The sequence below is a fragment of the Bombyx mandarina genome, chromosome 11 (genome assembly GCF_030267445.1).
Source record: "Bombyx mandarina strain Sakado chromosome 11, ASM3026744v2".
NCBI classification, from domain to species: Eukaryota; Metazoa; Arthropoda; class Insecta; order Lepidoptera; family Bombycidae; genus Bombyx; species Bombyx mandarina.
In genome coordinates, this window is record NC_143218.1 from 12,748,499 (window position 1) to 12,775,098 (window position 26,600).

The window sequence follows — 26,600 nt, forward strand, 5'->3', positions numbered from 1 at the left end:
AAGGGAGGGGCAGCTGTTGTAACTATACTGAGGCCTTAGAACTTATATCTCAAGGCGGGTGGCGCATTTACGTTGTAAATGTCTATGGGCTCCAGTAACCACTTAACCTAGGTGGGCTATGAGCTCATCCACCCATCTAAGCTCTTAAAAAAAAATTAAATCAGTAACTAAACCCTCTTAAGTTTCTCCCTGTATACTCCTCAACAACTCCAACACCTCACAATTTCAATCTCCTGATAGATGGACTTGCCATGTGTGCCTTTTATGATTAGCTTCTTTTGGAGAAATTCAGTTTTAACAAACCCTTTCCTCCAACATAGTACAAAAAAAAAAAAACTATAGAAGCTGAATATTTTATTCGTCATCTATTTCATCCTCTTCACCCTCTTGATCTGGTGTTTCCCACCAGGTTAAAAGTCCAAGTCCTGGTTCATTTATTCCTCCAATCAGTCTATAAGGTGCTACTGTTTGTACTGTACAATCTGTTCCTGGAGGACCTGTTGGTAAGCTCTCTTCAAAAAACTCACTTGTCACTCGAAATCTTATTGATTCACCTGTAATTTGTTTTATTATTAAAAGTACAGATTTTCAATGTTAAGAGTAAAAAGAATCTTTGTAGTGATGACAAGGCATAATATTTGTGTAGTTATTATAATTCACATATAGATTGTGTCAATCCACCATTGTAGTTTTTTAGGTGCTTTTAATATAATTGGCATTGTCTTCTAAACAAATACCCCTTTTTTTAAGTTTTGTTAGTCAACAGTGCTAACCTGTGTTTTGTCATATATTTTTTTGCTTAAATGGGTGGACAATCTCACGGCCCACCTGGCATTAAGTAGTTACTGGAGCACATAGACATCTACAATTTAAATGCAGCCACCCACCCTGAGACATGAGTTCTATGGTCTCCGTTTTTACAGTGCAACACATGCTCCATCCCTAAAACCAAACACATTACTGATTCACACAGAAATAGGCAGGTGGTGGTGGAGTCCACCCATGTGGACTCATAAGATGTCCTACTACCTAATTATACACATTATAATTTTGCAAGTTTGGTTTCTATCACACAATATTATTCCATCATTGTGGAAGTCATTAGTGAACATTTGTTAAGTACGTATTTCATTAGAAACATTGGCACCTGCCTGCGGGAATCTTCATTATAGAAAACCCATCTGTGGCATTTCTAAACAGTACAAAGGTAGCAATGCTAATGTTGGGACCAGACTACGACACCAACACATTGTGTTTCACTCAGCAAGTGTACTTTTATAGATTTTCACATATATTTGAAATTCTAACTTATTTATTAAAAATTCATTAAATGTATATTAATTAATTGGAGTTTGAAGTCGTTGTGGCCTAATGGATAAGACGTCCAGTGTATTCGTGTTGAGCGATGCACCGATGTTCGAATCTCAGGCGGGTACCAATTTTTCTAATGAAATACGTACTCAACAAATGTTCACGATTGACTTCCACGGGAAAGGAATAACATCGTATAATAAAAATGAAACCCGCAAAATTATAATTTGTGTAATTACTGGTGGTAGGAGCTCTTGTGAGTCCACGCGGGTGGGTACCACCGCCCTGCCCATTTCTGCCGTGAAGCAGTTATGAGTTTCGGTTTGAAGGGTGGGGCAGCCATTGTAACTACATACTGAGACCTTAGAACTTATATCTCAAGGTGGGTGGCGCATTTACATTGTGGATGTCTATGGGCTCCAGTAAACACTTAACACCAGGTGGGCTGTGAGCTCGTCCACCCATCTAAGCAATAAAATAAAATAAAAATACACACCCGAGTCCATGAACAAATCATGTTTTTCTCCATCTTCCTTAGGATATTCCCATACCCATGCTTGATCGGTTTCGTCAAATCTAGACGGATGCTGAAGAGCATTTACTGGTATTAATATATCATCGAAAAAGCCTAATGTCACTGAAATTTTTATATATCATCATAATTATAATCATGATTTATTTACATTTGGGTCTCATTATTGAGTATACATGTAATTTTATGACTGATAAATTACCGTGCACGCCTTCTCTACTGCAGCTCCTTATTTTTCCTATAAGTATCTCTTCAATAATAGGTCGAAACACGATATATCTAAATTTCACCTCTGTGTGAGATGAACCGTCTCCAGGGAATATGTACGAGTGTCCAACATTGGTTATGTCAAACAGTACAATACATAAACCTACTTCTAACACAACCTGAAAATACATATTTAATAACATATATATATATATATATAACATATATATATATATATATATATAGAATTAATAATAAATACAATTAGATAAACTAATTCGGTTAAATTAATTTGGATAGTTAAGATTTATGAACCTTATTAGCTAACTTTCTGTTGAGTAAAGTTGTTATAGAATCAGTTAGACTTTGACGAAAGTATTCTGGATTAACTCGAATAACATCTTTCATTTCAGCTAATACAAACATTGGTTTATTTGATAAATATGTTACTATTAAATTCTATTTAAAACTTCGGTTTTTTGAAGATTTTATGGTCTGCTCATTTAATAAGTGTATAATCTATGGTCTGCTCTGTTTACTATTTTGTTTTTTTTTTTTAAGAATTGAAGGCATGGGTACGAGTTTTTTAAGTCAACCTTCCAATGTTTCATTCCATAATAATACACTTCATATTAAAATTTGAGGCTCATTCTGTAGAGAAAGCATAGAGTTAGTACCTATCGAATAATAAGTGTATAATGAGAGAAAGAAGACCCTTTGGCGGGACCACGAGGAGTGCAATTGTGCGATTTGTTTTATTTTGTTTATTTAGTGTTTCGTCAGGTTCAAATGTGTAATAACGGTGGTTTATTAACTGTTTAATATCTGTGAAAATGCACAAATGTGGGAAATTGAATTAAAGGCGCTGGACGTAACTTCTCGGAATCCTCCAAAAAGTCTACTGAAAAAATCTCAGTAAATTATGTACCACCATTTTACTGAGATTATATTTCATCCCATATCATCTCATCTCATTTCGTTTCATTCCATTTCACTCCATATTAACATTTTTCATACAAATAAGAATATAAATTAAAATAAGACATTTCTTAAAGGTCTTAGTTACCAAGTCGTAAGATTCATTCAAAAAAATTAAAATATTGTTTTTATTTGAAATATTTGACCTAAAGATCTATGTTATATACCAGGTCTTAAAATAAAATAAAATTTACGTATTGTTTTTAATGACAAGCTCGACAACAATTGCAATTGAAAAATTAATTTTAACATTTAGATAATTTGCTTCTACTCATTGTGGAATGTTAACAACATCGTGCATCTGTATAGTAAATATTTAGATAATATATATGGTACTTTCGTAGCTATACACAATGCAAGGTAAAATTTTTTAATCTATTTATCTTCATTGTCTCAAATAAAAAATAGTACATAATTTCCAACGACTTTGTTTTAGGACATCGAAGGCATAGGTCTAGATCGCCTTTGAAAGAAAGCAATGGTGGCCGCCGAAGAGATGGAAACAGCCATGAAAGCAAGAGGGCTAGCGACTTACCTAATGCAAATGTCATGAATGCAATGATGTTACAGAATATGTATCAACAAAGTAATGCAAATACTTTTTAACTCCACTGTACTCTATTTTTCTTTAGAACACTGTAACAAGAATTCGGTTTAAAAAAAAGGTTTCATTTAGTGTTAGTTTCGTGTCCATTAAGAAATACATCACTGAACAAAAAGTAATGCTGTTTATAATCCATGTAACAGATACATGCATATATTTTTTAGTTCACTTACAGTTATTTGTTTACCACACAAAATAACACAATTCACAACAATGCATTACAGGTACAGAGCTAAAATCAACTACTGATCTTTGAGTTTAGTTTATCAGGTATTTTCTTAATAGGTCATATTAAAAGTTTTCATTGATTTCTTGGGCTGAACTATAGCAATCATTAAATTTTTTTTAATGGAAAACAAAAAAAATGGTATATCATCCTCTCTGATTTTTTATTTAAAATCTTCATGACAAAACCAGATTAAACTTTAAAAAAGTGATATTATAGTTGGTCACTACAGTGTCAAAATGTATAGAAAATAGCTATTGTTGTTTTTATATTGTTTTTTCACATTCCATACAATTTTTGGTCCTACAAATATATTTCAGGCTCTTATCTTAAATTCATTTGGTGTTTTCTAAAAACATATTTAACTCTTGTATTTGAACCATACAACCTGTATGAATGAAACACAAGATCAATTTGAAGTGATATAAAAAAAACTAAATTGAAATGACAATCAGAATCATGTGATAATAAACCTTCAACAAAAAAGAAAATGTTATTTTTGCACTATTCAACTCTTTGTAAAAATGTTATGTGTCAAATCTACTCCAGGTGGCATGATGATGGCTGGTGGAATGTATCCAAATATGATTATGCCTAGTTCTGTGATGGGTGGAGGAATAATGCCATCAACTGGCCTGGAGATAATGTCAACCACAGGAATAGAAATAATGCCCCAGCCTTCTATGGACGTGTCTGCAATAGGAACTCCAACAATATCCACACCAGGTAGTTCAACCATTGATATGAATATGATGGGAGGAATGGTGGTAGATCCTGCAATGATGGGAATTTATGGAATGACTGGAGACCTATCAAACTTGCAAGAAAAGAAGGAAATTGTGTTCAAAAATTGTAAGCTAATTCCTCCAGATTCTGGTACTCCTCAACCTCCTCGTCGTGCTAAACCACCTGGTTGTCGTACTATTTTTATTGGAGGCCTCCCAGATAAAATACGTGAAAGTTCTGTCAGAGAGATATTTGAAAACTATGGCAGGATTATATCATTAAGATTATCTAGAAAAAATTTCTGTCACATACGGTATGACAGAGAATCTTGTGTTGATGCGGCGATGACAATTTCTGGTTATCGAGTGAAACTTATAAATAAAGATGGAGACAATAATGGAGAAGAACAGGATACCCATGGTACAGTGGGTTGGTTACATGTTGACTATGCCATGGTAAGTTATTTTATGTTTTTTCTATTTTTTTGTAATACATTGGTTGTAAAGGCTTATCCTTTGATCTTTGTGTTCAAAAGTAAAAAAAATTAAAATTTAATATTGAAATTATTTATCCAGAGCAGAGATGATCAAAATGAATTTGAAAGACGACAAAGACAAGCATTACGAGTTCAGCAAGCTCAAATGCAGCAGTTGAATGCTCAACAAGAAATATTAAACTCCACAAATGAATATAGGCAATCACCATCTCCAGTAAGGATCCAGCCATATTCAAACCCTGCTATGGTACAACTCTCTGAAAAAATTAAAAGTGAAGAGCATTTTTCAAGTGCCTTACCAGTAAGATTTTATGTACTTCATTTCAAATGAATCAAGTAACCCTCGGCATTTCGATATTGAATTTATCTTTCAAATTTACAGACCTTACTTGCATGGCTTGAACGTGGTGAATGCTCCAAGAAAAATTCAAATCAGTTTTACTCCATGATTCAGGCTACAAATTCTCATATACGTAGATTATTTAATGAAAAAATGCAGGCTGAAGAAGAGCTACAGGAGTGTAAGGATAGAATTAGGAAAACAATGGAAAATGTGATTGATCAACGTAAGTACTTAATGTTCATTTTATCCAGTCTGTAGTGCCTTGGTCATTCAACATTATACAATGTCTATTGCTAAGGTAAGATCGCAACAATGTCCCATGTTTTGATATTATAATCAGCCAAGCAAGCCGAGGATTCAACAAAAATCATCTCTGCGTATGTCTTTTTTTGTTGAATGAATTTTTTTATGGAGAAGTTTGAAATAATGAAAAAAAAATAATTGGTAAAATTTCTCTTATCTTTATGAAGTAAGGTGCAGCAGTCCTCTCCAAGTGAACGAGAAATTTGTTGCTCATAGAAGTTCATAACTGAGTAACAAGTGCCAGTGAATTGTAAGTTTAGCTATGATTTGGCAATATTATTTAATATTACATTTTTTTATTCTAAATGAGATGTATTTGTAATATGTAAATAAATATTATATTTAAGTGATTACTATATTGCCAAATCATATGTTCGGTTTCTCAGTGTGTGTTAATCACACCAACTAGTGCTGCTCACTAATCTCAGCTTCGCAATTTGCGACCTCATCGGACATGCATCGATATTGCCTAGCCGTCTAATTCAGTCCCAGAATATAGTCATGATAATTGAAGGAGATCTTGTATCGATTACCAAGATACGTGGGACGACCGCTCGCGATGGCACGACGGTATGTTCGGTCAAGTGGCAGCTGCCTCTCTCTTAACATAATCTGTAAACCTCAGTCGAACAGGTGGCGAAAGTGTTTACAGCATCTACCCACCAACGAGTCTGGGATCATTTCACCAAACCCCAAAGAAAGAACATTGAGACATGGCAGAAAATGGCACAGGTATATTTTCTTATAAAATTACGCTAATGCATAAAACGTTTGCACTGAACTCTGATGCTGGCTTCACTACGTCGACGTAGACGTCATGAAACGAAAATTAAAATTACTCTTTTTATTTATTTATTGCCTTTGCCGGCATACGAGCATACTGGCCCACGTGATGGTAAGCGGTTACCGTCGCTCATGGACGTCAGCAATGCTAGGGGAGAGTCAAGCCGCTGCCTACCATTACCATTACATTGCCTACTATCTGGTTTTACATTGTTGCTTAGCTGAAGAGAACGGAACTCCAGCCAATACGGCGTAAAGTTTAACCGTCGCCTGTATTAACAATGCTGAGATGAATCTATAATTATTAATTACCACTGGATCATATTGAATACATAGGTAGGTAACCAGTCCCACATACGTGATGCCGGTAGGAACCGAACATATGGCACGCCAAAACCGAATCGCTCATCTAATCTCCTCTCACTGTGCACAGCGATTTCAACCCATTACATAATATTATGCACAGTGTGCTTAGTGCGAGTTTTTTAACGTTCTCGATAGCGTAAAAGTTAGCTCATATTTGTATAGAATGGAATCTTTTGCGTACGTTTGCCGCTAGGGGCGCTGTTCCAACTGAATACAAAATTCGGTTAACTTTTACGCTATTGATAACGTTAAGAAACTCACAATAAGTACACAGTTCGGATATTGGTTGAACTGGAGGCTTCTGAATGTGTACAGTTTTGGGTTAAATTATAGTCAAAATTCCACGGATGTATAATGTTAAAAAAGCATAAAATGGTATCGGAGGCTTGGTAAGTATCAGCTCTCAAACTACTCTGGTTCAGGGGATTCTCGAAAACTGCAGTTACAGGTAACTTTAATATGATTAATGTATAGGCGTATTCGTAAAATTATTTTGTTTCTTTTTACTGACAACCTTTGAATGTAATTAATTTAATATTAACAAAATATATTATTAATATTTTGTATAGGAATTTAGTACACTGAAAGAAGAATTGTTTGAGAAATTTTACAATGACGACGACTATAATGGCTGTAAGGCATCGGATGGGTACAATGAAGACATTCAAGTTTTAAAGGTAATATTTTGACTTAAATATTTATAAGAATTTGTTTTTAAATACTCAAATGTCAGGGCTAATTTACAAGCTGAGCTGACTAGGTACTACACCTAGGAAAACCTCGTGTAAACAATTATCTTTTAGCCAAATGCAAACAGATATAATAGCCGGCAAACTTCTTGAGCATTTGTTGACGTAGTGGGGGTAAGTTCGCGCATGGTACACTCACGTGCAAAAACATTATTTACTCTGCGTCATAATGCAATTAAATTATTAAAATCAACATATGTATTTATTTATATATTTATTAGAACATCAACAAAAATTAGAGGTTAATAATTGTAATAATTTAATCATGTGGTAAAATAGATATTCCTTCTATTAAGTCAAAACTAGAGCTGTTGCCAGGTCTTGGTTCAGTTGAAGCGAAGCTGGTATTTGTATATTTTTTTCGTTATCATAATCTTGACCATCATCATCATCACTGTTTTCATCACCCGAGTCAACTCGGTCGGTTCGGTCTTCTTTTTTGTCTATAATTAATTATTTTTAAAAAAATAACTTTTTTCAATTCCCAGCTTCCGATTATTTTCTGTTTTTTTTTCTCCATCTGAAGCTTATTTCATAATTCGTCATAAACTTCATTCCGAGCCATTCAAATTTATATCTTCTTTAAATTTTTCGAAGCCTTTCTACGGTACGAAGTTTCGCTGCTTGTTATGTAGTTATTATGATTACATCTTTTTATTACAGATTGAACGAAACTATCCATTCCGGTAACTTTCTTCTTCCCTGATCTTTTCTTACTCGGAGTCCGAAACACGGCGAGCAAGCCAGAGCCTTTAGCTTCGTTAATAATGCACCTAACAGTACTCACTGATGTTTTTGTTGCTTCCGAAGTCTGTTTTACTTTTTCCATATCATTCTTCCTCTGTTTTATAATGAAGCAATATACGTCTTAGACACTTTTTCTACCCTTTCTTTTGAATACTACACCAGTTTGTCGCGGCATAGTGTATTTTTTATAAAAAATCAACAAACACTCAACAAATAGCAATGGCAACAAAGTCAACAAGCAATTATAACAAATAACTTAACGATTAATAACGATAGACTTTTCACTGTACGCAAGCGTACTTTTGGGAGCAAGCGGAACGAGGGCGCGGTGCGGGACGCAAGGTTCGACTGATCTACCAATAACGCGCTCGATACGATTTCCCCTGCCGTCGCCCCTCACCCTCACCACCAAAGTGATCTAAAATTCGGTTCTGCGCAGTCAAGGTCATTTGCTCAAGAAGTTTGCCGGTTACTATACTACTATACATACAGATTTTACTATATTCTGAACAATACTGGTTTGCCTATTATTCGTGAATTTGTGAAAAACAAAATTGTGTAATAACAACAATGTAATATTTATGAATTCTTTGAATTAGCGCGAAAATGAAAGTCTGCGGTTTCAATTGGAAGCTTACAAGAATGAAGTTGATTTAATAAAAGCAGACTCTCAAAAAGAAATGGAGAAATTCAAAGCGCAGTTCATTGCTCGTCAAGCTTTGCAAGGAATTTTTGAAAACAAGAACGTAAGTGAGGTAATGTTTTTATTTATTTGTTTTTTTTCCCCTTATTTATTAGAAAACATTTTTGTTTAATAAATCGATTTTTTAACTCATAATATAATTTACATTTTTTTCTATCTTTGCGTAAGAAAGGGAAGGTGCGTCCGCGAAATCAATATGTTCTAACATAGTGGTAAAGGGGGTCAGAAATATCCAAATTATTAATTATCTAGCTGACCTGGCAGACTTCGTAGTGCCTCAATCGATAAATAAAAGAACTAAACTTTTGTATAAAATAAACTTAAAACAAACAAAACGAATCCGTCCGACGGGGGGGACACCAAAGGAAAAACAAAATTGATATTTTTATTTAACTCCGATCATTTTCATATTTTTTCACCTTTTAAACCTTCTCTGGACTTCCACAAGTAATTTAAGACCAAAATTAGTCAAATCGGTTCAGCCTTTCTGTGTTAGCGAGACTAACGAACAGCAATTTATTTTTATATATATAGATAACTAGATCCTACAACGAGTGGGTTGATAGCTCAGCTCATTTGTTATAAAAATAAATAATTATTGTTTACTATATTTTCAGCCTCCCCTACCATCTCCGGTAACGAAGCCTCCGCCTCCGCCACCGTTGCCTGATGATTTGAATTCGAAAGTTCATTTGAACGAGACAGTCGAAGTCGGCTGTGGAGAAGCCAAATTAATTGGTGTAATGTCAGCGTTTTTGCAGGTACAATACCGTATTAATATAAAAAATATTGTGTAAGGTTGGGTTCACACGGCATTGTCCGGCACGTTTACTTGCAGTATACATACGTCTAACGAATGAATAGCTACACATACATAGAACCATTCACGTCATGTCGTTTGTACTGCAAAAAATCGTACACCGCTTATGCGTTTAAACGAATACTCAACGGATTGTCAAGCAAATCTAATAAACTTTAATGTTGGAGTGGCGCATAGTATAGCTCTGTCTCATTCACACGTTCGTTTTTGTACGAATGAAAATCTACCGTATGAACACCCGTTTGAGTGTACGACTACAAAGAAAACGTACAGGACAATGCCGTGTGAACCCAGCCTAAGTTCTTGTAAACTTCTTGATCACCGTTGATATTTGATACCCGATGAAACAGAAATGACATTCAAAATAGACCAATATGAACATAATATGCAGGATTCAGTACGCGGGAGAAGTATGACGACGGTTTCACGTCTACTACGTGTCAGGTGCACGCGTGACGCGTGTTTTCTTTTTCTTAGTTGTTTTTATTTATTTTTGATTTCCTCTCTAGGGACTATTTTCCCTGGAATTAACATACGAAGTTTTTTTTTACCTGTTTTTATTTTTTATGTATCTTTATTAGCTTTTGATGTGTATAATAAATAAATAAATAGATCATAAATACATAAATAACTCATAAATGAAATTTTATTGAATTTCTTCTCGATAGCGTAAAAGTTAGCTCATATTCGTATGGAATGGAATCGTTTGCGTGCGCTTGCCGCTAGGGGCGCTGTTCGAACTGCATACAAAACTGGGTTAACTTTAACGCTATCGAGAACGTTAAGAAACTCGCACTAAGCACTCTGGATGATCGTATTGTATTCAGGTGCACCCGCAAGGAGCGAGCCTGGACTACGTGTTGTCATACGTGCGCGCCGTGTTCCCGGACGTGTCGCAGGCGGCCGTGCACCGCGTGCTGCAGAGACACGCGGACGTGTTCAGCCGCACCACGTCGGGCGTCGGAGCGAACATCGAGCACCGCTGGAACTTTGTTGCCTTCCACAACGCCGACTCTGGATCATAGCCTCAACAGGGAATACAATGTTCACGATTCCAAGGAGATTCATGAAACATAAAATATAATTTATTGCGGTAGGCAGCGGCTTGGCTCTGCCCCTGCCCCTGGCATTGCTGAAGTCCATGGGCGACGGTAACCACTCACCATCAGGTGGGCTGTATGCTCGTCTGCCTACAAGGGCAATAAAAAAAAAGACATTTTAAAATGAAGTGAACGATACTTACTGTTATGTCGTGTTGCGTGACTTATCACTTTGAACGTTTATTTTTAATGTGGTAACCGTTTAGTTTTTTTTTTTTTTTCTATTAACTAAACTCTTAGAAGTTAGCAACGGAACCTAATAAATACACTAGTGAAATAAAAATAAAACATGTTCAAAATTAAATCTTATTATTCCATGATTCTGTTCTTTACGCTCGTCTTGATTGAAGCTACAATAACATATCTCCTAGGAACTATTAATTAATTATTTAATAAATTTATTACTAACATTATATTGATAACGGATCCGAAATCTGTCACTTATTATAATAGTAATAAATTTGTCCGTGACAATAATAACTAAATAATTCGAAGGCTCGAATATTGAAAAATATATTATCAATTTATTGTAAATTGAAAACAATAACGATATAATCACAAATAAACATGAGTGAGAGAGAGGGGGATAGAGAAAGAGAGAGGGGGATAGAGAAAAAGAGAGAGAGAGAGTTGCATAGAGGGGCTTGACGCTCTTTCATTAATTCAAAAATTTGAGCTTGACTAAAAAATAAAATTATGTATATATTTAAAAATTCTATCTGAAATTGTCAGTAACTCTAAAAGCGGATTCAGTTAGAGTTTTAGATAACCGATAGCTGCATTAATGAAATCTTATATTATTCCTCGAATACTCTAATTGGATTGGGACTTTTGTTGAGCTTGTAAGTCGCTTATAGTCTGCACGTACTCGGCAGTCGCTTCCTCTAAATCCCTGTCGTTTGTCGAAGCGTCGTTCTCCTGGTTCTGCGGCCCGCCGTCGCGGTCTTGTCTCATTTTTAACTTGAGCTCTCTCATACGTGCTTCAAGTATACGTTCGCGTTTATTTTCTCTGTCGAAGATCTGCAAATTGCATATATAATGATTCTCAGTAGCACTTAAATGGGGAGGCATTGAGGTATATAAAAGAATTGAAATTGCAATGACGAATGTTTTACAGAGTTTTTTTGCTACCTTCGTCAGATTATTCGACGGAATACGGTGAAAATGCAACGATGATATTTGACGGCATGCATTATAAATTTCCTTCTCCACATTAGTTTTCTTTTTGTTGTGGATTGTGGTTTGATGTAAATTGCCAACGGTATCCAATTGTTTCTGTTACCAGCCTACCTAATTATTCTGATCTGTAATCTGCTTAATAACCACAATTTTGCCAATGATGAGAAATCACCGATTTTATCGGAGTTTCTAGGCAAGATATGACTTAAGACGATTCATCATAGTCATTAGTACGATTCAAAAAGTCGAGTCATCAAAATACAACGTTTCAAAAAGTTTCTTGTAACATAATTTAATTAACGTATTATAGATTCAATTGTTTTATTTTGATTTTCTTCTTTTAGCTCAGAAATTTTCTTAATGAAACAATAAATTGTTAGAGAAATCTTACGTGTGTCAACAATTGTTTGTCATTCTTGTCAGCTGTTCCGAGATTTTGTGACAGTTCTGCTAGGTATACAGTGCCTTTGCTGCTGCCGCAAGCGACCAGGAGTCCCTAATAGCGGAAGGGGAAACAGAAAAACGGGTTATTGCAAAAATAGCTGGTAAACAATTGTTAGACTTAATGCTAGGGCTTTTTGTGACCGCGCAGTATAGGTTTGAAGGGTAAGAAATAGTCGTTCGAATTCGCTTTAAAGTCGAACATTGTCGGGGCTTTATTGTCCTACGACATTTTTTACATAAACTTTATCGAAGTTTTTATTTATTTATTTTTTATTGCATAGATGGATGGACGAGCTCACAGCCCACCTGGTGTTCAGTGGTTACTGGAGCCCATAGACATCTACCACGTAAATGCGCCACCCACCTTGAGATATAAGTTCTAGGGTCTCAGTATAGTTACAACGGCTGCCCCACCCTTCAAACCGAAACGCATTACTGCTTCACGGCAGAAATAGGCGGGATGGAGGTACCTACTCGTGCGGACACACAAGAGGTCCTACCACCAGTAAGGTACTAAGGTACTAAAATACCCCCTCGTGTGGTCGAAGACGCAGTAAGGGTTCGTCGCAAAGCTGTGCAGTAACAATGGGCGCGCTACGTCTTCTCAGCAAGTCCCAACAGGACAGGCATCCGTCCCACTGAGTCACAAGCATTAAAGAAAACCTGAAAAATATAATAAATAATCAGAAATTGATAATATTAAAATATTTTTTTTAAATAATATGAGGCTTTCGTTACGGTTTTCTTTTTTTATGTTTGTTACTTCAGAATTCTGTCATTAATTTTTTTATTGCTTAAACGGGTGGACGTGCTCACAGCCCACCTGGTTGTTAAGTGGTTACTGGAGTCCATAGACATCTATAACGTAAATGCGCCACCTACATTGAGATATAAGTTCTAAGGTCTCAAGTATAGTTACAACGGTTGCTTTACGCTTCAAACCGCATTACTGCTTCACTGGTGATACCTACCCGTGCGGACTCACAAGAGGTCTTACCACCAGTAAGAATTTATAGACCAATAAGATTCTTTGCAAAGGTTTATTTATACTTTTAGGTTAATTTTACAGAATTTTTATCAAATCGGTTCTGTAGTTTGCTTTTTAACTCGCTTAACTGGAATATAATGTCATCCAAATTAAACAAAACTGGATTTTTTGCTTTACAGCGCGTTTGATTGATGTCTTTTGCCAACGGAGGCTTGGAAGGAAACTTGGCACTTTTATAAGTCTGTACCTACCTAATGGGATTCCATGCGCCATCAGTCAGTTTCGTGCGATGCGAATATGTCCACAAAATAGAGGACTCCCTGCAATCCTCGCTCCAAACCCGAGCTGTCCAATCGCCCACTGTTAAGAAATTCTTGAGGAATGTTGGGTTTCTTTGAAGAGCGTAAACCGGTCCCAAGTGAGCTTCGTACTGTAAGAAAATAGAATAACCCTCCCTTATATACCTAGTTGTATTTTGGCAACGACTTGCTTGCTGGCTCACTGAACAGTATGCCTAAAAGACAATTAAAAAAATAACTTTTTATTTGAAGTCTGTGAATGAGTTTTATTTTTCTATATGCATTATGCACGGCACATTGTTTTGCAAACTCCGTTAATAAAGTGGATAGGTTGATAATCTGGTTTAGGATCCTGAATCTAGGAACAGCTACTTCAAAAAACGGTACTTACTTTAGAGGGAAGTTTTTCTAAGGGGTTTTTTCCTTTACGATTTCCTCCGATGACCAAACCAGTTTCAGTGCCAACCATAAATCTATGAAACCGACATTAATATTAGCCATCATAATAAATTGCTAACAGGCTGCTAAATATCAAAACTCAGAAATACTAAAAACAAATATCAGTTTAATTTGCAGCGAAGAAAAAAATTTATTTCAGTACCCACTTGATTTTAATTGGAAGAATTAGATTTTGAGTATTACGTATAGACAATACCATTACGTGATTTTAAATACCTAGTTGGTATTGTTGGTTCGTACTCAAGAGCTGAGATCCCGATTGCATTGTCGATATTTTGCGTGTCTGTTGCAGATTTTACAATGTCAATAATCATTGAATCAGTCGGTTCACTCATATTTCGCGTATCCCACCTGAAGGAATAAGGAGGAAAATCACTTAGAAGTTGAAAGTATTGCCTGAAATTCTCGCACGTATTATACAATAATATACCTACAGGTTTTTATGATCATACAAAAATATTAGGTAGGTACGTTTTAATCTTCGAGCGTCGACATAAATATTTAAAATAGAGTAGTTAATTTATTTATATTATGATAGGTTAGAAAAACTAACTTTTTATATAATGGCACCTGGTAGTTGGGCTGTATCCCTGACTCTTCTGTCTAGGAAGTAACTAAAGAAACTATTATATATGGACTCGAGCGTAATACCTCAATCTATAGTTTATAGCTAATATAAACTACTTCCTAACTTTTAACCATTACCATAATACTTCCTTAGGAAAAATATAAGTCGAACTATTCATGTAGGGCGATATTTGCGTAAAAAGTAAAACAAGCGTAGTAGCCACGTACCATTTCACAACCCCGTCGGGCGACGAGGAGAAGAATTCTGCTCCGATTTTCGAGTTGATAAACAGAACATTACGAACTATATCACGATGTGCTACGTGCGGAAGACATAGGCCAGCTGGATCCCCGCCTTTCCGAACATCCCACCAACCAACCTTTACAAAAATAATACTATTTAAAATGGTTATTTAAGTATCTTTGAGTTATGCCTCTCTGCATGCATACGTAGTCGTTTTTAGGCCACGTAGCGCCCGTGTGCAATCATTACCTAAGCGCCCTCTAACAAGCGCGTTGTTAAAAAGGAATGGGTACAAATGTTCATTGAAAGTGCCGAAGTCGGGGTCTCCTAATGATTGGAACCCTGTGCCAATTTGAATGTACCATGCGTTGGATCCTTTATCCTGAAAACGATGTACCTTAGTATCGCGAAATATATGCAAATGTTTTACCTGCCCGTTCATCATCCCTCCTACAAGAATATGTTGGTCGCGAGGGTTGTACTGCAAATCTAATAACGGCTGTGGCGGCTTTATTACCAATTCCGGGGCGTTTGCATTCTCTGAAAGTAACGATCAATAATGAATAAAATAATTCGTACTGTTACATTAAAATGTGTTAATAAATGAAATAAAATTAGGCTAAATAAAACAGGAACTACGATGATCTACTTGTTGCCGTTAGTAATGTTTTGTTAGTGTCCGATGATACTGAGTAATGGATCATTTGTACCGATAACTATTTTTTATTTGAAATGTTCTCCCGCCATTTTTTTACGTTAAAAAATATTTGAATACAAGACCTTTTGGAAATATCAACTTAAAAAACTTTGTTCTATTATTATCATTATTTTTGTGTTATAGCTCATAGACTACTACTAAACTTTAATGTATTATAAACAGATTTGATTTACCAATATCCCAAATGTAAGAAAACTGTGAGCTTCGACAGCTTCTCATTAATTCGACGTCAGCATGAGCAGCTGCAAATCTTGCTCCGCCGTCGGCTTGCCACGACAACGATCGAACGGGCCTCCTGGCTCCAGGCTCTCGGTAGACGTTCACAGTGTGACAACTACTCTTCTCGACCGGAGGTATTTCGGGAACATCAGAGTAATAAGACTCGAACATATCTATAGCGTTGTTCTGAAGGATGTTGTGTTCCATACCCTGAAAGTTACCTTATAATTATTTACACTTCTTGCACACCTTGTAGTTGTGTTTAAAGTAAATTTGAGATAGATCCTTCAAATTTAGAACATGGTGTTACGCCGGTAAAAGTAACGCCTTTTTAAGTAACGACGTTTTTTCCCGGTGAGGGTACCCCTCCGCATCGTCCCATAAGGAACTTCGTTCCAAAAAGGTTGCGTAACAGAAGCCTACGCTACGGTGCAAAGTACCGTGGCATTGATGTCCATGAGCGATGGTGACCACTAGATATACACGTATATTCATTTGCTTTCATAAATGTCACCATCTCACTTTTGAAAATATCTAACAACAGTATTATGTAGATAAAAGATGAAAACTTACATGACCTAAATGCATAACAGCGTGAATATATGCGTCGTCTTTTTCAATTTTACGACGGTAACGCTGAACAGCTTCGGGGTCGTTCATGTTTATATCTTTAGGCCATCCGCCTTCCACGTGATTTATACCAGAACTGGTGTACTCAGCTCTGTCGGACATTAGTAGTAACTTTAAAACTGTTTAAGTAGATTTTTTAACATTATGTTTTGCTTCATTTTTACCTGACTGAATTAACCCAGTGTTCGGACATTGTGCCGGTATTTTGGATTCCGACATGCACGGGATTCCTGAGAATGTAATTGTTATAAAGAGCTTGATTGCTGACAATGCTAACCGTCATAATTGGTCCATAGTCTTCGAATAATGTTTGTTTTCCAAAATCACGTCTTCTTCTGGTGTATTCATAAACAAATTCAGTTTTCTCTGGTTTTTCCATGGCTAAGTTAGCAAGTTTACGAAATAGTGTTAAATCGATAGAATTGGTTACTAAGCTCGTGTGAAGAGGATTTAAAAGAGGATTTCTGGAATAAACTTGATTGTATGTTTATATATGGTTTACCATCTTATAAAATTACGATGTTAATACTAAAGTCCATCTGAATAAATGCAGGCTCGAATTTGCTGTTTCTAAGGGCGATCGTTAAGTTTAAAATTAAAATTGTTTTTGAAATTGTAGAATTACAAGCTGCTTAAAATAGAGATCTCTTTACGAGTGACATAATTAAAATTTATTGTTATAGCACTAAAAAGTAATGAAATTATATTCACTAGCCTTCCGCCCGTAGCTACGCCTGCGTGGACTATACTGTATATCGCGTGGATAGAGACTCGTGCTCAGCAATGGGATGAAAGTCAGACTATATTATTTACTGTTTTATTATATCTATTAATTACTAGCTGTGTTGGGCAGATGAGCTCAGGACCCATTTGATGTTAAACACTTAACGAAGCCCAACGTATCCTTAAGACATGAGACCGAATTAGCCCACTAAGATACTCGCCGGATCTACTCAGTGGGTCGCGTTTCCGATTCGGTGGTAGATTCTACGAAGCACTGCTCTTGCTAGGGTTAATGTTGGCAACGTCTACAGGTTAGAGCCAAGTGAGCTCACCTACTCGTTCGGGGGATATAGTATGATTTCTCGAGGTCACTAGAATAGAAAGGAAAAAAAAACCGAAGTCTCATTTGAATTAGTACGTGGCTATTCAAATTGGTTCAATAAATGCTTCGTAGCAGAACTAGGCCGCATAATTGTACAAAATAAGGCGGGTTTTCAATGTGCCCTGCCGCTTGTAGTTAGATAGAAACTGAACCGCGTGCACATTTAGAGGAAACGCGGGCGGTGTTTAGTCTATATTAATGTATTCACACGTTTCCAATTTGAAGGTTTTTTCATATTGTGAAGGATTAAGAAATAAAACAAAATTTTATTAACCATCGCTTTATTGAGAACAAATTATATTTAAGTTTAAGATTAATGTTTTATGAAGAAGAAAAATCGTAAGAGGTTTTATATTGTTCGTTTTAAATGGCATTAGTAAAGCGGAATCGGATCGGCTTGCGTGGCTCTTTTCAAAGCTAAAACTATGAGGCGCGGCGGTGAAGCAGCAATTCTCACTATGCATTGTTCTAACAATATTCTCCAGCGCATAGCTGCTCTATCATCAGAACTCATACTTTGCAACTGGTTACCCTATAATTACGATAAATAGTAGAATATAATATCTAATAGAACTACAATATTCAAAAACGTAAAAAAGTCAGTGCTGTAGTTAGGAGTCGTGATACGACAATATTAAAAAAAACGATACTGCCGAATATTTATCTAAGTACATAGGTATATGAATATACATATTATTATCATGTTCCGATAGCTAAATATTTTGTTTCCAACACATAGGTACCTAGTACTGTTTGAGGTTTGGTAATTCTTGTACAACCTGCATTTTGAAAATGTGCATTTATTAATAGTTTTTCGGAGAATTTCCAAATGTGTTGTTTGATTTTACTACTTATTGAAATACTATCATCGGAACACGATTAAAACAGCCGAGCCTACGGTGGTGGAATTTTATGAGGGAAGCGTAAATTTAGCAGTGGACATCTTGCGACTGATTTCTGATGATTATGAGGAATACCTTATAAATATTGGTTCTTTTCAAATGAATTTGACAGCACCAGTGGTATGCGGTAGCTTAGATTTGTTCTTGTCACGTCCATACTTGCAATTTATAAAATCGTACAGTAACTAAATACAATAGCTAAATTAAGTTTTTTTTTTATTGCCCTTGTAGGCAGGCGGGCATACGGCCCACTTGATTGTGAGTGGTTACCGTCGCCCACGGACTTCAGCAATGCCAGGGGCAGAGCCAAGCCACTGCCTACTACAATAATGTAAGTGAATGAGTAGAAACAAATATTGTGTAAATAAAGATATCTTGCTATCAAAATGCTTACGGAACATCCTATAGCGTCTTCCAGAACGTTTATTGGAAGACGTGCAGTAAGTTCACCGGTGTGGTCAGTAAAACGTACTTTTAAATCATCGGTATTTTCGTTCCTAAATAATATAAAATTTATGTTTATAACATATACACGGCTGGCGGTGGGGCGTGTTGTGAGTATTGAGGTCGATGTCTCAAATTGTTGTTTAACGGCTGTTCCATCTAATAAACTGGAACGCAAGACTGCTTTACGACAGGAATGTGTAGGATACCCACAGGTACACTCATAATATCTGTCACCAATAATATCATAAAAATAAAAGGTTACACCGATTGAATATGTAATTATTATATCTATTGCATAGACGGGTGAACGAGTTCACGGCCTACCTGGTGTTAAGTGTTTACCGGAGCCTATAGACATCTATAACGTAAATGCCGCCACCCACCTTGAGATATGAGTTCTAAGGTCTCAGCATAGTTACAACGGCTGCCCCAAGCTTCAAACCGAAACGCATTACTGGTGGACTGTGAGTTTGTCCACCCATCTATGCAATAAATAAATAAAACGGTATGTACACAGTGGCGGATTTACCCTAAGGCCCGGTAGGCCCGGGCTTAGGGCGGCCAGATTTAGAGGCGGCCCCAATCGTGTCAAAAAACTTATTATAACGTATGGCGGCCGGACTGCACTGTATGGTGCAATCTATACCGCATAAAAACTAATTATTTTTTTCCTAAATTTCTAAATCTATTTAGATAAAAGTTGGCAATAAAGTAAATCATTGTGTAGTCTTTATGATGGATGCTGAGAAAGGGGCGGCTGATGGCTTGGGGCCTAGGGCGGCCGAGACTGCAAATCCGCCACTGTATGTACACTCTATTTAACAAATGTAATATAAGAAATTTTGATCTTTAAATTGTTATCGTCGATTTATACCATAATAATACCTATGTCGTTTGAATGATTTTAGGTAGTTTATGTTACGTGTAGAAAGGTAAAATAAAATTCTTGTACATTTTATTGATATCTTCTAAGTCCAAATTCGTTAATAACGCATGTAGAGCTGCACAGAATGGAGCACCGGTGCTCAGTCTGTCTTTGACTTGAGCGACGGAGGCGGCGCACGCCTTCTCCCCACTCCAGGCGGCCCATGCCGCTGCTTCTCCCCCACCTAAGAATCTTTTATGTAAGTTTTTTTATTTATTGCCCTTTTAGGCAGACGGGACCGTATAGCACACCTGATGATGATTGGTTACCGTCGCCCATGGACTTTAGCAATGCCAGGGGCAGAGCTAAGCCGCTGTCTACCGTTAAGTACTCTCCACAAGCCTCGTTTGAAGAAGGACATGTCATAGCGCTCGGGAAGCACCGTGGACGGAACTCATTCCAAAGCCGGATAGTACTTGGCTCTTCGTTCGTGGCGTTTGTGGTTCATGGCGTTCCTCTTTGATTAACTTGAGAATGAGCATTTGTTTGAAAGTTAATGATATGACTCATACGCGAGGTTATTTTACCGATTAGGTCAGGGATTTACCAATTTTGTTCAAACCATAATCCCCCATAATTCAGTTTACAGTTATTTTACCAATTAGGCCAAGGATGTCCAATTTTGCTCAAACCGTAAACCCTCGTAATTCAGAAACACTTAGACGTGGAAAGGCTGAAAGGAAGTCCAATGGATGCAGCCATGACAAATAATATTCATGTAAAGTCGTGCATTGCGGAAAACTTTGCATAAATTTTCAAAGCGTAGCAGCTAGAAGCAGTTTGCATTCAATTTACCTTCAATGTGTCAATTCGGTGCCGCAATTATTTAAGTTTTAAATTTGCCTGTCAACTTCAAATCTTGACTGAACCCAACTTCACAAGTAGGCCAAAGTAAAAGGACCACAGACATATAATTAAACACAACGGTAAACAAACAAACAATTCCTTACGTGTGCTAGCTTGATTTTGGATATAAAGTCGCAAAGCTTCAGCATCGGCAGTGTGCGGTTGATGCGTTATTACGCTTCGAGCACATATTTGCGCTTTCACGGCCTTCCCACGCCAAGACACCCTGGCGTCGGCTATGAAAAGCACGCTCTCCAGCGGCCGCCAATCTTCAGCTCTGAGTTTGTATGGGTTTTTACAAAACTGTACGATTTATTTCATTGAAAATATAAACCAAAAGCATGGGGGCGTTCATTAATTACGTGGGGTGTTCTAGGGGGGAGGGGATCAAGGTAAATCTTTCCAAATCTCCCTTACGGGGGAGGGGGGGGGCCTTAGCAAATATCACTTTTTTTTTTCTAGCAGTAAACGGTGTAAAATTGCATGAAAAATTATTTGTATTATTTCTAGCATAAAATATGGACAAATTCGACACAATAGTGTTTGTCGTATTAGTCCGAACCCCGCAGAGCAGCTAAGTAGCGCTCGATTTGTCTAAGCGCTATCGACACGTGCGAATCGCAGTCGTCTTTAATTAGTTTTATGATTGTGATTTTAAATTACGGTAATATTGATAAATACTAGTATACCTACTATATTTGCTAGTCTTCAATAAAAGTAATAAAACAAGTTGTTTTTTTATTTTATTTTTTCTCAATAATCCAACTCGTTTACAGCCAAAACATAAATTTTGGAGAATCTCGCGTGAGATTAGGGGAGGGGGAGAGAGTTGAGAAATTTCTTATGAAATCTCACCAAAAGAGTAGGGAGAGCGAGAAAATTCTCAATAATGCCTCACGCAATGAATGAAATGGTATGGTGTGCTCTTACGGGCATGTGTTTGTACTATACTCTCAATTTCTTTGTGTTTTATCTAATTAAAAAAAATGTTGGGTAATAAATGAAACAATGTTCTGCAATCGACAATCAGTCGCTAGTACGATTCAGAATAAGGGTGTCGTTAATACTGCCTATTTTTATTCGATTTTAATGTTGATACAATTGAAACTTCGATCGTTAAGTCTCAAGATGCCCCCAGATTGAGCAAGAATGTTTCGATGTGTGTGGGCTCTAGTAAGCACATTACACCAGACTGGCCGTGAGCTCGTTCACCTTTATACGCAATAAATACTGTGTGCGTAGTGCGAGTTTCACGTCATTACGGATCCTCCTGATCCATTAACGGTGCTTTTAGGCACCACAAGCACCGGTCACCGTCCTCATCGAACCCGTCGCTTGCGACGAAGGGCTCGACGAGCGAATTAACCCACAGACACAGCCCACTGAGTTTCTCGCCGGATCTTCTCAGTGGGTCGCGTTTCCGATCCGGTGGTAGATTCTGCGAAGCACTGCTCTTGCTAGGGTCAGTGTTAGCAACTCTCCGGGTTGAACCCCGTGAGCTCACCTACAAACGTTAGAGTGAAACTGAAATAGCCTCTCAAGGGTATCAGCATATGTAGGAAAAAAAAAATAGTGCGAGTTTTTTAACGTTCTCGATAGCGTAAAAGTTAACTCTGATTTGTATGTAGTTGAAACGTTTGCCTACGTTTGCCGCTAGGGCCGCTGTTCCAACTGCATAAAAATTAGAGTTAACTTTTACGCTATCGAGAACGTGAAAAACTCGCACCAAGCACACTGATGTCGGAGCTGTTGAACGTGTCAAGTTTGGATTTAGTTTATCATTAATTAGTTTAAGCCCGTAGTCTTCTATGCAACTAACCTTTGAATGGTATCCGCATCAAACATGTCCAAGGTGACAGCAGCAGGTGTTGTGTTATCTATAACTTCAATTGAACGAATGGACATTTCCGTACCTACAAATTACGGAAGCGCTGCGTTTACAATATGATCGTAGAAAGCTGATTGCAGCGTAGTCTGGCTGCGGCCTTGGTATAGATAGATAATATACCTACTTCATATTTAAGACCTGGTTTGCTGATGACGAAGACCATAGAAACAACATTAACGTTTACCCCCTCTTACCCCTGAAACGTCATCAGTTGACATTAGCAGTAGACAACTCTCATTCGTGCTCACATTTCAATACATTTCTGATTTGTTTTCATGTGATGAATGTTAGAGTGCCAATTTTTGTACAGTTTACTCAGTCTAACGATATAGCATTCCGCAGATAGCTTCTTCGCCCACTTTATATTATTTTGACAGAAACCTGTCCCCAGTGGTGAGAAAAAAAGCCTATGTTCTTTCGTAGAAAAAATTGGATGAGTTGTGTGAGCTTGAAAACGTAATAGACAAACGATTTTGTATTTATATTACTAGCGTGGTCAAAGGAAATTTATCAGGGTAGGTTTCTAGGGGCATGGTGTGTAATATGAAACAGACTACATAATATATTAATTTACAATGAAACGTTCTACATTCGTTGAGGCTAGTAAACATACTTTTTTTATTACCTACCCGTTTTAGTTTTAATCTTCTTGGCGGACATCACACTCTTTACTACAACGAGGAGATCTACGTAAACATTATTGGCTTCTTCTGCAAATGAAGAATTTTTGGATGATGAATGTATGATTTATTTGTTTAAAGCTAATAAATGCGTAGACGAACAATAAATAACCTGGAAGCTTGAGTACTTCGGCGAGGCCATAGTATGCAGATGAATGCTTTGAAGGTATGTGGAGGAGTGGCAAATAAGAACTTTGCATGTCGCTCCCATGTATACTCACATCTGAAGCACCCTCGTTTATTGAAAGGTAGAATGGCGACGATACCTTGAATTAAAAATTAACTATTAGCGACTATACGAGTACATCAAACCTGTGTCTTATTGAGATTTAAAAAAAATGCAAGTTTTTTAATATTGAACGCATTATGATTAATTTACCAAAAACTTTTTAGGATTCGCTCGTAAGATTGATTATTTTATTGTTTAGACCGCCAATGTTCTCACGGCTCTGGTGCTGGATGGTAACCAGCGGAGGTGTCTTATCAACCCACTGAGTTTCGTTCAAATAAATACGTTATTCATTACAAGTATTTAAGTTTCAAGAATTTTCCCTTCACTTGATTTTAATGAGTATCTCGCTATGAGTATTTTAATGAGTATCAGAAGATATCGTAGTTTTAAAATAACATTGCAGCAAAATAATGATCAAGCGCGTAATATTAAGATACAAGGCGCCGGCCGGCCGTTGTGCGACAGCACAGGATATGAAGAATAACAAGAAACACCTAAATCACTTCAAGATAGGCTTTTAAAATTATAGATTTTTCTGAATTTCTCCAGGATCCCATCATCAGATCTTGATGATTACAGGGCCACTCGTCTACCCTTTCGAACAAAAAAGAAAAATGAATTGTCAGAATCGGTTCAAGCATTCTTGAGAAATCGGTGAACATACATAGATAAAAAATAGTGGTCGTTCCGGTCATCGTTCTCGTTGAACCTGTCGCTTGCGACGAAGGGCTCGACAAGTAAATTAACCCTCTGACACAGCCCACTGAGTTTCTCGCCGGATCTTCTCAGTGGGTCGCGTTTCCGATCCGGTGGTAGATTCTGCGAAGCACGACTCTTGCTAGGGTTCGTGTTAGCAACGTCATTAGGTTTGAGCCCCGTGAGCTCACCTACTAGTTAAGGCGACGTTGATAGGTATAGCCTCTCAAGGCTATCAGCTTAGGTAGGAAAAAAAAGAAAAGAAGAGGTGGTCGGATTGATAACCTCCTCTTTTGAAGTCAGCTAAGAAGCGTGATTTTGGTACCTTAAATAGCTCATTAACATTTTACTATTCAAAAATATTTTCACTTTCCACGTAAATGAAGTCGCGGGTAAAATTTAGCGTTATGCCAAAGTAACTATTCCACGCGGACGAACTCGCGGCCAAATGTTAGCTATTTACTAGTTTGATTAAGTAGGTATTTATTATATTATTTCATGTCGAATACTTTAGTTTTCATGAATAGCTTACCTGAGGTCTGAAATTTTCATTCTCACCAGTTTTAATGCATATCTTGGGTGCAGTAATTTCTACTGCAAGAAAATAATTTAAAACAGGATTTAAAATAGGGTTTTGATTTTATTATTTTAAGATGTTTACAGATAAGTACTAACCAATGTCACCAACGAGAAAACGTTCATAGAAAGTAAACACAAAGTATTCCGAACCCCACACATCAATATTGATTGTATCGACTTCTGAATCTCTCAATGTGAAAGATGTAACGGCTCTAGATTCCCCATTTTTTCTCCGTGAACTGATGGTACGAGGACTATTTTTAGCGATTATGATACCCAATATGAGTGCATTTTTTTGGTTAATATTTATAGCGTTAAGGCAAACTTTTTGAACTCCAGCCATACTAATATTTAAACAGACCACCACAACAATGAGAGTTAAAATTTGTATTAGTTGATTAGATTCGTTTGTGTGGTACGTAGGTAGGTAGGTATCCTTATATAATATTTTTGAAATAAATTTGGCGCTTAAAACTGCTTTCATAAGTTGCATTTTCCACTTTATTGGGCGAAGGGGTCATAGTCTATAAAACCAGGTCAAATGTAAATGTGTCCCGAAAACTTAATTTAAACTCACTTAACACGTTGAACGCCACATGAAAAAAATCGATATTTTCATTCAGGCCACGTTGCTCACCGGTGAGCCTTATCTTACTGAACCGTTCGGGCCATTAGGAGTCACCCGTGAGCCGCGTGAGGGTTACAACGTAAACGTAAAAGCGTCCTACAAGCCACAGATTGCACCAATCAAACAAAATGGAAGTGAGCCGCGTGGCCCTTTAGCCTAGCCGAACGCGTTGGTTTTCAAATCCAATAGAAAATTGTAGTTTTTATCAAGATATCTTAAAATATCTTATAAACTCGACGGTAATTTTTATCATCCGTGGAAGTTATTGCATTTTATGAATTTTTGAATTAAAATCTCAAGTTGATAAAATTACTCATTCCTGATTTTAGCTTGGCCCAAATGGTATAGTACGTTAGCCCACCGGTGGGCTGCATTGCGTACAACGTGTTGTTTTAAATTAAGTGTATTATCTATGGTTATTAAACTTATTTTAATAGGACTTTTTGGCGGGAACGCGAGGAGTGAAGTTGTGTGATTTGTTTTATTTTGCCTATTTAGTGTTTTTCAGGTTTAAATGTGTAATAACGGTGGTTTATTAACTGTTTAGTATCTGTGGAAGTGCACAAATGTGGGAAAATAAAATAAAGCCACTGAACGTAGCTTCTCGGTATCCTCCAAGAAGTCCACTGAAAAAATCTTAGTAAGTGACCACCATTTTACTGAGATTATATTTCATCTCATTTCATTTAATTTCATCCTAGTTGATTAATGTCTCAAATTAATCATCTTCATTTCATTTCATTTCACTTCACTCCTTAATATAATTTTTCATAAAAATAAGAATATGTATACATTAAAATAAGATATGACTTAAAAGTCTTAGTTACCAGGTCATAAAATCCCTTTAAAAAAAGCGGCAAATTAATGAAAAAATAACTGAAGCTAAAGAAATTAGTAAAAGCCAAAAAGAAGGAAAAAAAAAAAAGAAATT

The 26,600-nt window shown here is 36.8% G+C and overlaps 4 protein-coding genes across 6 annotated transcripts in view; 1 reads left to right on the forward strand and 3 right to left on the reverse strand.

Annotated features, from left to right (window-relative positions):
* Window positions 1–339: 339 nt before the first annotated feature.
* Polr3H (RNA polymerase III subunit H) lies at window positions 340–2,565 on the reverse strand. Its single transcript, XM_028183219.2, has 4 exons — window positions 2,366–2,565; window positions 2,046–2,229; window positions 1,808–1,948; window positions 340–554 (listed from the first exon to the last, which is right to left on the reverse strand). The coding sequence occupies exons 1-4, from the start codon at window positions 2,474–2,476 to the stop codon at window positions 355–357; spliced, it is 636 nt and encodes a 211-aa protein (XP_028039020.1). The 5' UTR covers window positions 2,477–2,565; the 3' UTR covers window positions 340–354.
* Window positions 2,566–3,131: 566 nt separating this feature from the next.
* The window catches only part of LOC114249580 (ecto-NOX disulfide-thiol exchanger 1), a 120,303-nt gene continuing 96,834 nt past the window's right edge, over window positions 3,132–26,600 (forward strand). Inside the window, exons 1-10 of one of the 3 annotated variants that reach the window (XR_016323785.1) lie at window positions 3,132–3,388; window positions 3,465–3,614; window positions 4,408–5,039; window positions 5,160–5,381; window positions 5,463–5,646; window positions 6,352–6,458; window positions 7,445–7,552; window positions 8,971–9,126; window positions 9,692–9,835; window positions 10,722–10,991. Coding sequence is in view for 2 of the 3 variants with exons in the window: in XM_028183208.2 (XP_028039009.2) it covers window positions 3,382–3,388; window positions 3,465–3,614; window positions 4,408–5,039; window positions 5,160–5,381; window positions 5,463–5,646; window positions 6,352–6,458; window positions 7,445–7,552; window positions 8,971–9,126; window positions 9,692–9,835; window positions 10,722–10,919 (1,908 nt within the window). In the remaining variant the exon portion in view is untranslated. Of the gene's footprint in view, window positions 3,389–3,464; window positions 3,615–4,407; window positions 5,040–5,159; window positions 5,382–5,462; window positions 5,647–6,351; window positions 6,459–7,444; window positions 7,553–8,970; window positions 9,127–9,691; window positions 9,836–10,721; window positions 11,294–26,600 lie in introns of those variants that run through there. The other 2 variants (XM_028183208.2, XM_028183209.2) reach the window with 2 other exon arrangements.
* On the reverse strand, window positions 11,284–17,120 carry LOC114249595 (dynein, axonemal, intermediate chain 2). The gene is made up of 11 exons (XM_028183227.2): window positions 16,906–17,120; window positions 16,685–16,832; window positions 16,066–16,321; window positions 15,605–15,714; window positions 15,159–15,310; window positions 14,580–14,714; window positions 14,296–14,377; window positions 13,857–14,035; window positions 13,148–13,280; window positions 12,565–12,669; window positions 11,284–12,014 (listed from the first exon to the last, which is right to left on the reverse strand). Exons 1-11 carry the CDS (start codon window positions 17,118–17,120, stop codon window positions 11,808–11,810), a joined length of 1,722 nt encoding a protein of 573 aa, XP_028039028.2. The 3' UTR covers window positions 11,284–11,807.
* On the reverse strand, window positions 17,389–25,396 carry hdm (meiosis specific with OB domains hold'em). Its single transcript, XM_089730998.1, has 9 exons — window positions 25,138–25,396; window positions 24,995–25,056; window positions 23,647–23,800; window positions 23,484–23,564; window positions 22,786–22,879; window positions 21,053–21,243; window positions 20,148–20,304; window positions 19,143–19,245; window positions 17,389–18,378 (listed from the first exon to the last, which is right to left on the reverse strand). The coding sequence occupies exons 1-9, from the start codon at window positions 25,382–25,384 to the stop codon at window positions 18,220–18,222; spliced, it is 1,248 nt and encodes a 415-aa protein (XP_089587124.1). The 5' UTR covers window positions 25,385–25,396; the 3' UTR covers window positions 17,389–18,219.